The sequence below is a fragment of the Strongyloides ratti genome, assembly GCF_001040885.1.
Source record: "Strongyloides ratti genome assembly S_ratti_ED321, chromosome : X".
Classification (NCBI taxonomy): domain Eukaryota; kingdom Metazoa; phylum Nematoda; class Chromadorea; order Rhabditida; family Strongyloididae; genus Strongyloides; species Strongyloides ratti.
Window position 1 is genome coordinate 482,162 of NC_037309.1, and position 13,498 is coordinate 495,659.

The following is a 13,498-nucleotide window of genomic DNA, read 5'->3' on the forward strand; positions in this document are numbered from 1 at the left end:
TAATAAACTTTCTTTTTTGCTGAAAACTATACATTGCTTGAAATTTAAATGTAATCTTTTTGTTAATTTTAACTTATTCTTTATCATTAATCTTATTTTTTATGACAAATATAATTTTATTATGTACATTTAAATCATGAAAAAACATTCTACAATTTATTTCAAGTTGAAGTCTATTTTTTCTAACAATAATATTAATAATTGTTTATTTGTTAACAAGTTTTTGTAGATTTAATTTTTATTAAAGCATTCTTACAATTCAAATAAAAATATTTTTAAATTCAGAAATATTTTATATTTAACATCACATATATTACATTAATTAATTTTTGAATCAATTATTTATTTTGAATCTGAAAAAATTTATTTTACTTCTGACATGATTCTTAAGACATCTACCAAATTTTTAAGTTTAAAAAAAGAAATCTTTACATAAAGAGAAAAACTTTTACTTTTGATCATCTTAGATTGCTTTTATACAAACAAAGAAAATAGTTCAAGTTATTATCAAAAAACGCATATAGTATCATTTTGAAATGATATCTATCTTATATTTACTTATTCATACATAAGCATAACTCATTAAAATATAATAATGATTTTTTATTTATACCAAAAAAATCTATAAAATTAAAAAGAGTGTTCTATCATTCTGTGTAATATAAACATTTTATACCAGATATATGTACAATTTTACAATAACTTTATATTTTTTATCATTTATTATTATTTCTAATATGTTGACAAAAAAAAAATTTCATTAGTACAACTCCCATTACTTTTATTTTTATATTTAATTGAATTCCTATTACAATAAAAAAATAACAAAAATATTAATTTGTACACATAAATTTAATACAATTCAACTATCTTTTTTTTATTAAAACTTTTTTTTTAAACATATTTCTTATCATAACATCATTTTAAAAATCGTATAAAGATGTAAATAAACTTAATGAATTTCTCGTAAAAAAATGTTTTAGAATAAAATATTTATTTTTAAAGTTTACAATATTATTATAACAATCGAGATTTACAAAAAAAATATTCCTTACTTTCGACTCCAAGTTTGACTCATCATAACTTCTTATATTTTGATTTTGGTATAGCCTTCATTATATTTAAAGTTCATTATTTTTCAAAAGCTATCAAATGAGGGGTATATCATTTTTAAATTCCAAAAAAAGTTTTTTTTTTACCTTTTATGCTAGAAGTCGAATCGAAAATATTTTTATCAATCTTGAATCTTTAAATATAATAAAAATTTTTTTACATAAATAATTCATTTTACATATACATATAATGGAGAATCAAATGATACCAATACCACTATAAAATGTTATATTGGAGTAAAGATATGAACAGGAAATATATTTAAAAACGAGGTATAAAAAGAGAAGAACAATGAATATTTAGAAAAAATTTCCGCTTTCTGCTATATCTTCCTTTAAAATAGAGATAATTAGAAGCAGTTTTCTGGAATCAACTGCAATTTAGTTTTCATGTAGGGTCTACCTTCAAAATATTTTTATATCTCTAATAGTTTTTGAGATATAAAAAACGATGATAAAATATAAGGCGCGAAAAAATACCAAACATTGTATTTCAAGAACGGTTAAAATTTTCAAAAAGTTTTTAACGTGCACTATACTTAGAATTCTTAGAAAAGTCCAGCGCATCTGGTTTCATAGCTCTAAGTTCTCATATACTTGAGTTCTGAACTTTGTTCTTGAAACTTTTTGAGAACACATTTTTTGTTATATCTTGAGTTCTAGAAGTCACAGAAAGATGAGACCATCTTTAATCGACTTCTTGTAAAAATCTGATTTAGATTAGTTGTTTTAAATTTAATATTTTTAATTTTATCGTAAAAGTCATGTTTTAGAAAAAAATATTCCCCACTTTCACCTTCAACTTTGACTTCTTATAACTTTTGAAGTTTTAGTTTTGGTACATTGTTAATTATATTCAAAATTCATCTTTTTTTAAAGGCTATTGAATGAGTATAGTGGCATATTTAAATTCCAAAAAAAGTTTATTTTATAATTTTTATTTTAAAATATTTTTTAATTATTTATTTTACACTATTTTTTTAGTATAAAAAATTTTATTAAATCAACAATGTAGTTTTAAACAAAAAAATACATATCTATAGTACTCAAATATTCAAAAAACATTTCTAGTACGTTAGTGGATCTAAAATTTAGCCAACACTACTATTTTAAAACATAGATTACATCTTTTACAATTGTTTCAAATTAAGTATTTTATTTTAAAAAATTATGTTAAGAAAAATGTAAAATTGAATATATAAATTACACATTTACATTTAAAATAACAATTTGTTAAACATTTTCTTTATATCGCTACAATATCTTTAGAAATAAATATAAATTAAAAATAAATATTTAAGCAAATAATGAAAAATATAAAATGAATTATTATATTTTTATTTCTTTCTCGTAAAATTCAATCCAACAAAATTTTGAATGTTACACAAGTGTTCATTTTTTCATTAAGAATCTAAAAAAAATATTAAAATCAAAGAAAATTTACTTACACAATTAAAATTACCATTCTTTTAAAACATTGTCTATTAAGATTGTTATTATTTAATTTAAAAGAATATATTGATAAATTAAAAAATACACAATAATTTTATTTTCTAATATTTTGTACAATTTTATCTAAATTGAATATAAGTTTTAAAGCATAACAAACTTACCTTTAATTTATTTTCCTAATATTATCTCGTTACTTGTTAAATTTTATTTTTTAATAATGTTACTACTGATATAAAAATATATATTAACCATAATATTTCATACTTACTGATTACCAATCAAAATATTTTAGTAAAACAAATAATTTATTTGCTCCAAAATATCAGTGTCATTAATTATACTTTAAATATTACTTTTTATAAACTTGAAAATAACAAAGGGAAAGTATTATTGTTAACATCAAATATAGCCTTTATGATATTTGCCAAATTCAAATTATAAAAAAATGCAAAACTAATCTTTAAAATGGTATCAGATATTAAAAAAAATTCAGTGATAGGAAAAATTTTTAAAAAATCATATTTAAATGTGAAAATGTATCATGCAAACATATTTAAAATTAATATAATAAGTAAATTTTTTATTAACAAACTAAACTTATCTTTTATAAAAAAAAAGAGGTCATACTTAACTATATTGTACAAATTGGCAAACGAAGAAATAGAAAAAATAATATTTTATTAAAAAGTCATTTGATCAATACTCATCAAGTTCGACAAATTTTATCAAACCAATAATTAATGTTGTCGTGTACACTAATATTAATTGCCTTAATAATTTGACAATACTATTAATAATTTCGGTTTCTAAAACGAAACCATACAAAATAGGGTCTAATAAAATTTAGACATCAAAATATCAAACAGTGTTATATATACATATTTACAGCGTTATCGTACTTAATTATTAATTTTGAGTTCATGGATTTTATTAAACTATTTTTAATTCTTATATCATTTGGGTTATGTGTTTCTTTAATTTATCAAATATTCAAAGTCAAAGGTAATTTCCTCATGTGAGGTTTCACACAATTCAAAGTCGAAAGTTATATATTATATTCAAAATTTTATAACTTGTTATATAATATGATATCAATGCATAATTAAAAAATTTAACTTTGTATCTATAATATGTTCAAATGTTGGTAAAGTGTTTGTTAAATGAATACAATATGATTATGATAAAAAGGTAGAATAATAATCAATAATATATTTTTAAATTTTTTTCATATTTGTTTTAATTTTTGAATAAAGATTTACCAAAAAAAGGTTTAAAAATATAATGCTTTTTAAGTGCCATTAAAGGTTTGTTTAAAAAATTATGATAGATATCTGGAGAAAAGATATCAACATTTCCTTGAATAAAAAGTTTTAAATACTTAAGAAATCATATCCTACCTATGTGTCAATTTTTTTTTTGTAAAAGCTTCATTTTTGTTGTGAAACCTGTTTTAAAACAAAAATTAAACTTGCGCTTAACCGTGGATTTGTCTTATTATTTGAAGCAAAGTTATAATTAACAAAAATATATTTATTATAATAACTTTTTGTGATTTGATAGTATAATTGATCAACTACTAACATTTTTTCTATTAAAAAATTTTCTAAGAAATATTAATTGTTGTATCTTTTAAATATAAACAATCAATTTATTTTAGCTATTAAAGAAGTACAATGAAAATATTTAATCATATATATAAAAAACAAGTTTTAAAAACCAATAAATATTTATATTTCTAATACAATATTGGAGCAATTATTTTATATTTATAAAACATTTTTCATTAAGCACAAAAATACTCTCCTTCAAAGTACTTTTTTAGCATTTATTTTGTGATATAAATAAAAAATTTTATTTTTTAAATATAAATTCTAGGTAATTTTAAATTATAAATATAATATGGTTAATAATTTAATTAGCAAATAAAAAAAAATTATTCTTTCATAATATGCAATATATACATTTACATACATATTAAATAAAAAAATTGATATATTACTGTTAAAAAATATTATTAAACATTAACTTGTTAATAGTTCTCTTAAAAAATATGTCCACAAAATAATATGTATTTGAAAATTACTATGTAAAAAATTCTACAAGTATAATTTTATATATTTCCCTCATATCTAAATATGGAATATATTCAAAACGACTCTGGTGGGACTCGAACCCACAATCTTCTGTTTAGGAGACAGACGCCTTCTCCATTAGGCCACAGAGCCACAGGAATTTGAAAATTTCCATTTTCGTCCAGGAACTGCTTAAGTAACACTAGAAACATTATTATTAATACATTAACATTAATAATACTGCTACAGTTATACAAAAAAAAAATTAAAAGATTATTTTTAAGGCAATAGAAATCAAAATGGCTAGCTTCAAATAAAAAATTTAATTCTAAATTATATTAATTTTTTAATTTGCATCTTAAACATTCTTTTGTCTACAAAACAAACAATATCTACTTCGGTTAAACTTTTAATTTTAATATAAAGTCAGTTTATTGAAATTTATCATAAACTTTAACAATTTAAATACTTGAAATAATTTAAAAAAAAAATTGAAAAATTGATATATTAAAAAATGTTAAAAACAAATTTTTTATTTTTAACCATAAAAAATTATAATCATAAAACATTTTTCTATACCTAATTTTAATTATTGCTAAAGTATGTACAAATAAAATTTAGAGTAAAATTTGTAGAAAAAAGCATGTTTTAATAAGATATGTGAAAGAATATATACAAATGTTTCATTAAATAATTTAAAAAAATGATGTTGCTGAGAAGTATAAAATAATAGTGACTAATTTTGAATAATATCGTTTTAGATATCAGATATTTTTCTTGTCATATTCTGTCTTAAATAATTATAAAGATCATAGAAAATACAATATTTTATCTTTATGTTAGTGAAAGTATAGAAATTTAAAGTTATTTTGTACTAAAGTAGTATACATTTTTCAATCCGATAATGAGTTAAAATATATAAAAATACAGATATAAAAATGAGGATATTTAATCAAAAGTACTTTGTAGATTTATCATAGCCAAATAAAAACAAATTTATAGCAATTTGAATGTTTTAAGTTAAAAATAGTTTCATAAAGATTCTACTGAAGTTTTCAAAAATTATACTCAATTATGATTTTAGGTCAAAGCTTAAACAAATAATAAAATTACAAAAATTAATTTTTTCTTGTTCAAAGTTATACTTTACCAGGTTACTATTAAAAAAAATATTCATTGATAAAAAGTTTTGACGGAAGTGGGATTTGAACCCACGCCTCGATAACGAGATCAGAATACTCAGCGAAGATGTAGAACCTACACAAGTAATATTCTTGAGTCTGACGCCTTAGACCACTCGGCCATTCCGCCTTGTAGATAGCAATACATTTCTTAACAACAATTTTTTTTTGATAACATATTTGTGATTGTTATAATATCAAATTTGATATAGTCGTTTTTAAAATTAAACTAAAATAATTATGAATATATTTGCTTTTGTTAAAATAATATTTATAAATTAACTTTTAGTCAAAACAAAATTTTTTTATACATTTTATCTTTAAAAGATATTTTAATAACAAAACCGATTCATAAATAGTATAATTTTTATTACTTATATATATATATATATTTTTTTTTTTAAAAGAATAAAAGGTATAGATTGGATTAAATTATTAGAATTTTTATATATATATTTTATTCACCAATTATAAAAAAATATTTTTAAATTCGTTTTATATATTTTTTTTTTATTACATAATATTAATAAGTATAATCATGAATTTGTCTGAAACATTATGCCATTTAATTTACATAATATGAGGATATCAAATTGTATTACTTTTTTACATTAAAAAAATAAGTGAATTAAAATATTTGTTAATTAGGCAATTTTAAAGTGATAAAATATATCATAGGTCTATCTTAAGAACTAAATTTTACATAATGTAAGACATTTTAGTTTTGAAATTTTTTTAATATTATTTTTTTATAGTTAAAATAAAATGCTAAATTTAGCACGGTAATAATTGTGTTAATCTTTGTTAATATATCATATAAATGCATAAATAATTACTAAAGAAAGATATAAAAGTTATATAAAAAAGTAATTAGAGAACTTATAATGTCCATCTTTTTTATAATTATTTAGATGATAAATAGAAAATTACTTTAAAAAACATAGAATTTGCAATAACACAGTTTTAGAATAGACTTTAAACCTGATATATATACTGATAAAGATCAAAATGTACAACAAATCATATTCAAATTATTTATCAATCAATTTATTAAGAAAGATAACTCAATACAATATGTAAAAAAATAGCAATATATCTTTAAATTTTTACATAAAGTATTCTACCTATTTGTGTTAAAAATAAAATGTCTTTTATTTTATTTATTTAAGACGATTAGTTATTTATATAATATAATCTTTATAGATAACAAATGCTAATTTGATCTTATTTGTAAATTGATTTTAGATCGCACTTAAAAATTAAATTTTAAATTAATGCTACAAATTGTTGTCAATAATGAAATTTAGGCAGGACCAATTTGTATAAAAAAATATTGTCAGATATTTTTTATCAAAATAAGTGTTATTTTTTTATTTAATATATAAATAATCCCACACAAAACTCTTGAATTAAATAAAAAATAATAAAATCGTATTAAAATGTTTAATTTTTACAAAGTTAGATTAAATATTAAATTTAATGTAATTGGAAACAAAAATATTTTAAACAATATAGTAGAAGATTTAGTTGACTTTGAATGATAAGTATAAAGAAAAAATGTTTAAATGTTTTTGTTTGCAAAAATATACAAAAAATAAAAATTATCATTTAAATAATTCATGAACATATTGTTTTTTTTATCTCAGTTTATATTAACGATAGCATCAACGCAGCTTAACAAAATGCTTTAAAATTCTACTAAAATTATCAATAAATATAATCAACAATAATTAATTAATTATTAAGAATCAAAAGTTTATTTATTTTGTACAAAATATTTTTATATAAATACTTTTTTATTATTTAAACACCTGACAAAATTTTTCTTGTAATTTAAAATATAATAATATTTGTGATAATGCGAAAAGGACATCTTTTGATGTCAATTTTATAATAATAAAACTACAAAAATAAGATATGATTTAAACAAATATGTAACTTTTTATGTCTAAATAATTTTTAATCTCAAATATCTTTATCTTTTAAATATAAACATTCTTTTATAAAAACAATTTATGTGCAATATCATTATTGAAATAAAATTTTAATGTGACTATTGTGTGTTAAAAAAATTTTTTTAAACAAAACTTTATATTCAAAGCATATACATAAATTTTTGATAACAAAATAATAAGCAACTTTCTTTAATTTTAAAAATTAGTTTTGCATAAATAAAAAAAAACATAAAAATCTTTTTTAAAAAGTTAATATAAAAATAATTAAATTCTTTGAATGGTAATTTTATAAAAATTATTGTTTTTGATAAATATTTTACTTTAAAATAATAAAAAAAACTTTTATTAATTTTATTGGAATATTCATTTTAATTGCTTATAGTTTTATCTTATAAATTTTTTTATATTTTTTTGACATGAAAAAAATATTTTATTTTTTATTGCAAAAAATTAATTTGAATATACTTTTTTTTTTGTTTTTTCAGTTGGAAAACAAAGAATTTTTGAATCTCTATAAAAGAATTTTTCAAATTACAATTTCATACAACAATGAATATTTCTTTTATTTTTTATAAATTAATTACATACTTATTATATGTTGGATTTTTAGTAAGTTTAAAGTTGATTTATTATATATATATTTTTTTATAGAATTCTCAATTAATAAGCACAAATTCTTCAAAAAGTAGTAACTTACAAAATTCTTATAATCATACAAAAAGTTCACTTAATAGTTTATTTTCATCAAATCAATCTAGTTTAAATGATGATAAAAATCTTAGATTAGAAAGAGCTATTATTCCTCTTCCAATGTTTAAATGGCCTAGAACTATTCATTATGCAGTACGCCCTCCAGTACCAGCAGCTTTAGTTGATAGAGTTCTTCAAAATTTATCAAAAAAAAGGGTACTTTTCAGTTTCGGTAGGGACAAATTTTAAATGATAATTCTTATCAGAAAAAAGGATAAATTTAATCCAAAGGCATTTGATATTTGATAATTGAATTGTTGGGAATAAAATGGTGAAAAAAGTAAATCAATTGATTAAGAAATCATCAAGAAAATCACTTTTTTCTACAGTCAGTTTTTTCCAAAATTTTTTTTTACAAATTTTTCAAATTTTTTTTAAAATTTAAGTTTTTTTTTTGCAGAAATGAATATTTTTAGTTTGCCAGCAACTGAAAAAGAAGCTGTTGATTTTTTGATGGAGCATGGAATTCTTCCGAAAAGAAGAATCTGTCCAAACGGACATCAAATGAAGCTATATATGGGTCAAAGAAATCAATGGAATTGCAACAAAAGACCATGCCTTAAAAAAATAGGACTGAAGCATGGCACTTGGTTTACTGATTTGAAACTAGATTTCGTCATAGCAGTACGCTTCATATACTGCTGGAGCAAAGAACTAGTTTCGATCAAATTTTGTGAGGAGGAACTAGGGATGAGCCACGACACTACCGTAAAGTGGTGTAATTACATGAGGGAGGTGTGCGCGGCTTCTTTGGAAAGAGAGAATTCTGGGAAGATTGGAGGAGAAGGAAGGATAGTGGAGGTGGATGAATCCTTGTTTACAAGAAGGAAGAACCATGCAGGGAGAGTTCTACCACGGATATGGATTCTTGGAGGTATTTGCAGAGAAACGGGGGAATCTTTCTTAAAGACCGTTCCAGACCGTGGGGTGCAAACCCTCATGAAAATAATTAAGGATAATGTGGCTGAGGGAAGCACAATTTACACAGATAGCTGGAAGTCTTACAGAACAAGTGAACTCGAAGCTCAGGGATTCACTCACTTCAAAGTGAATCACAAATACCACTTTGTGGATCCTGAGTCTGGAGCTCACACCCAGACTATTGAAAGGATGTGGGGGAGCGCCAAATGGAGGAACAAGAAGCAGAGAGGTACTTCTAGAAATATGCTAGACAGTTACCTCGCTGAATTCATGTGGAGGCAGAGAAATAAGGAAGAGAATCCATTCCTCCAAATCTTACGTGATATAGCGACCTTCTGGCCGCCGGAAGAAAACACGTAAAATAAAGGAGAAAATTAATGAAATTTAATAATTTTTTTTTTTATTTATATGTAAAAGAATCTCCCCTTTTCAAAAAAAAAATAAAATTTTTAATTTTTTAACGTTTTCGTACTCATTTTGTTGAATAAAATTTGTCCCTACCGAAACTGAAAAGTACCAAAAAAAGTTGTTTAAAATTTATAAAAGTTCGTAGACTTAGAGGTCCAGGAATAGTATATTATAGAGGTGATGGTTGTTATTCAGTATTAGGTAAATTACCTACTGGTCAACCTCAACCAATTAGTTTAACACCTAAATGTTGGGTTTATGGAATTGTAGAACATGAAACTCTTCATGCATTAGGACTTGATCATGAAATGAGTCGAAGAGATAGAGGAAAATATATAACATTACATTTGGGAAATGCATTTGATGGATTTGGAGAAATTGTTGGTTATCAGCCATCATTTTTAACATATAATTTAAAATATGACTATGGATCAGTAATGCATTATAATCGTGTTTCATCTAGTGTTAATGGAAGAATTACCATATCTACTAAAAATGTTCATTATTTAAAAACAATTGGTCAAACACATGCTGCAAGTTTTAATGATATAAAACTTTTAAATTTACATTATTGTAATGATATCTGTAAAAGAAAATTAAATTGTTCTAATCATGGATATACAGATCCTAAAAATTGTAATGTTTGTAGATGTCCTACATTTTTTACAGGAAAACTATGTAGACAACTTGTTAAATCACAAGCAGGTTGCCCAAATCAAGAATTAAAAGCTATTGCACAACCAAAAACATTAGCAATTAGAGGAAAGAAAAGTTGTATTATTCGAATTACTGCACCATTAAGATCTAGAATAAGATTAAGAATTAATATTTCACAATTTACACTTTTCAAAGTTTGTGAACCATTTAAAGGACTTGAAGTTAAATTTTTAAATGACAAAAGTGTTGCTGGTGCAAGATTTTGTGGACTTGATAGAAATAAAATAATTTTATCAGAAGGTAATACTGTTATTTTACATTATAGAGGTATGAGACCAATAGATAAAGTTAATATTGTATATCAAACAGCTAATTAAAAGTATCATTCTTTTAAGTACAAATATATTAGGTATATTTAATATTTTTATTAAACTTTATTAAAATATAAAAGAAATAAAACAATTTATTTTTTTAACTATTTTATTAATACATTTCTCTTAGAAAACATTTTTTTTTAATATTTTTATAACAAATATTAATGTAATTTTTATTTGATACCTTTAAAATTTAGGTTAAGAATATATTTCCAACTGTTTATTAAATAATTTTCAAAGCATTTTGATATATTTTAATATAATATATTACTATAAAAAAATATATTCATATAGAAATATATTTATATTAATATTATTGTTTACATGATTTATAATTTTTAAAAGAAATCAAAACATTAATTGGATATTTTTTTTAAAAAATAAAACATATATATAAAGCATGAGTATTTTAATGAAATCTTATTAAAAGAAAAAAATCTTATCTCCATAATCCTTTATCATGACAATTATTAGCTGCTTTCATCAAATAAAACATTCTTCTACATTGTTGACTTGGATTATATGTTATCCAATGAAAAAAATTTGAATTATATAAAATCCAAGTATTACCACTTGACATTCCTTGTTCTCCAAAAAAGTTTGCACTTCTATAAATATTTTTAAATTCATCAAAATGTTTATCTAATAAATGACATTTTGCTGTATATTTTAAATCTTCTGTATTAATATTATATGAATAGTATCTTTTAAGAATTTTAATTTGTTTATCAAAATCTTTTTGTTGACTATCAGATAATTCATCTGCTAAACATAATGATTGAATATTATATATACTACTAATTATCCATTCATAATCATCAATATTTTGTTTTGTTAATTCACCTAATGGTATATTACTAAATATTCTTTGAAATGCTTGAAGTGTATTTATTATCTCTTCACCATCTAAAGTTTTCCAATATAAATTTATATGTTTATCAATATTATTAAAACCTTCATCAAGGATTTTTTTTAAAAATAATTTTGATACAGATTTTTCAAGAATTAATTTTAATTTATTAAAGGTATCTGTAAACATACCCATAAATAAATGAATTAATGGTAATAAAATTCTTTGTATTGGTATAACAGTAAATATTGATCTATCATTAGATTCTTTTCTATTAAATTGTGCATTAGCTGTTGTTTGATAATCTTCCCATAATGATTTTCCTTTAAATGTTGAACAATATGGACATGGATGTTTATTAAAATCAACTTTATCACCCATTATATAATGAACAAATTTAAAATCACCAATCATAAACCATCTTATTTTTATAGTATATTTTTCATGATCTTTATATGGTTTAACTGTTAATACTTTAAGACTATTTATTTGTTCACCAATTAATAAAGCAACTTTTCTTAATGTTTCTTTTGTATAAATACCTTTATATATTACTAATGGTAAAAGATTTGCGTATGTGTTTGTTGTATTATCTAATTTAAAATATGCAGAAATTTTAGTTGTATCATTATGATTATCTCCTGTAATACAAATATCAACAATTTTTTGATCATTTTTAATTTTTTTATTTAAAACTAAATGTTCATATCTAGTGGTAAGATCTTCTGCAATTGTTGTATTGTAGCAACCAATAATTTCATGTGATTGAGGACGTTCTATATCATCAATATTATCAACAAATACATATTTATCATTTTTTTTAACAACAATAAAGTTGAAATATTTTAAATCAGAATCATCACCTATTTCAAACCATAATTTACCTAATTCTAATTTTGATGGAAATATTTCAATTCCTATTGCTTTTTCAATAAATTCTTTAAGTTTAGAAAATTTATTTTTTGATAAACCACATAAAAGTTGTAATGATAAACATTCATCAAGATTTAATTTTGTAACTTTAGCAGATAATACTGTACCAAAATGTTTTGCTAAATAATGAAGAGTTCCTTGTGTCATTATATCAACATAACCTTTTTCATAAATAAAATTTTTTAAATCATTACAAAATGATTCTCTTTTAATTCTTTTTGGTTCTGGTTCTTTATCATCAGTATTATCAAAATAGTCTGTTTCCATGTAATCGTCATTTCTAACAGGTAAAATTGTTGTAACTAATTTAAATCCTCTTACTTTATTTCTTAAGAAAGCAATATCATATGCTTTACTTTGATTTTCCATACGAAGTTTGTATAATTCATTCAATTTTTCTTTAAATAAACTTTTAGCTCCTTCAAAATCATTTTGATTAATTAATTTTTCATATTTTTTTAAAACTTTTGTTTCATCAAGTCTACAATCCATAATATATTTTAAGTAAGCATCAGAATTTTCAAATGATTCATTATATGGTATTGAATCCATATTGAAAATTATTAATTATTATGTGTAAATTTTATATATTATCTGGAAAATATTTTTTTTTATAGTATATTTGTAAAATTGTACTTTAAATAATTAATTTTGTCAAATAAAAAATCATTATAAAAACAATACTACTATTCACTTAAAAAAAAGATTCTATTATATATCAGTAAATCATATATATTTTAATTAATCGTTCTAGATATACTTAAAAAATTATACATCTAAATTAAATATAAAAAAATTTTTTTTTAAGTACAATAGAATTATTTTTTTTTATA

General features: G+C 21.2%; 4 protein-coding genes across 4 annotated transcripts; 3 read left to right on the forward strand and 1 right to left on the reverse strand.

Moving 5' to 3' along the window:
• Window positions 1–8,321: 8,321 nt before the first annotated feature.
• Window positions 8,322–8,711, forward strand: SRAE_X000009500 (Hypothetical protein; the record flags this gene model as incomplete). The annotated part of the gene is made up of 2 exons (XM_024644397.1): window positions 8,322–8,381; window positions 8,424–8,711. The coding sequence occupies 2 exons, from the start codon at window positions 8,322–8,324 to the stop codon at window positions 8,709–8,711; spliced, it is 348 nt and encodes a 115-aa protein (XP_024509960.1).
• Window positions 8,712–8,924: 213 nt separating this feature from the next.
• Window positions 8,925–9,803, forward strand: SRAE_X000009600 (Transposase, ISXO2-like domain-containing protein; the record flags this gene model as incomplete). Its single annotated transcript, XM_024644398.1, has 1 exon — window positions 8,925–9,803. The coding sequence occupies one exon, from the start codon at window positions 8,925–8,927 to the stop codon at window positions 9,801–9,803; it is 879 nt and encodes a 292-aa protein (XP_024509961.1).
• Window positions 9,804–9,967: 164 nt separating this feature from the next.
• Window positions 9,968–10,885, forward strand: SRAE_X000009610 (Astacin-like metalloendopeptidase; the record flags this gene model as incomplete). The annotated part of the gene is made up of 1 exon (XM_024644399.1): window positions 9,968–10,885. A coding segment is annotated over one exon (918 nt), but the record flags the coding sequence as incomplete, so codon positions are not given.
• Window positions 10,886–11,321: 436 nt separating this feature from the next.
• SRAE_X000009700 (Protein of unknown function DUF1280 family-containing protein) lies at window positions 11,322–13,217 on the reverse strand (the record flags this gene model as incomplete). The annotated part of the gene is made up of 1 exon (XM_024644400.1): window positions 11,322–13,217. One exon carries the CDS (start codon window positions 13,215–13,217, stop codon window positions 11,322–11,324), a length of 1,896 nt encoding a protein of 631 aa, XP_024509962.1.
• Window positions 13,218–13,498: the final 281 nt, after the last annotated feature.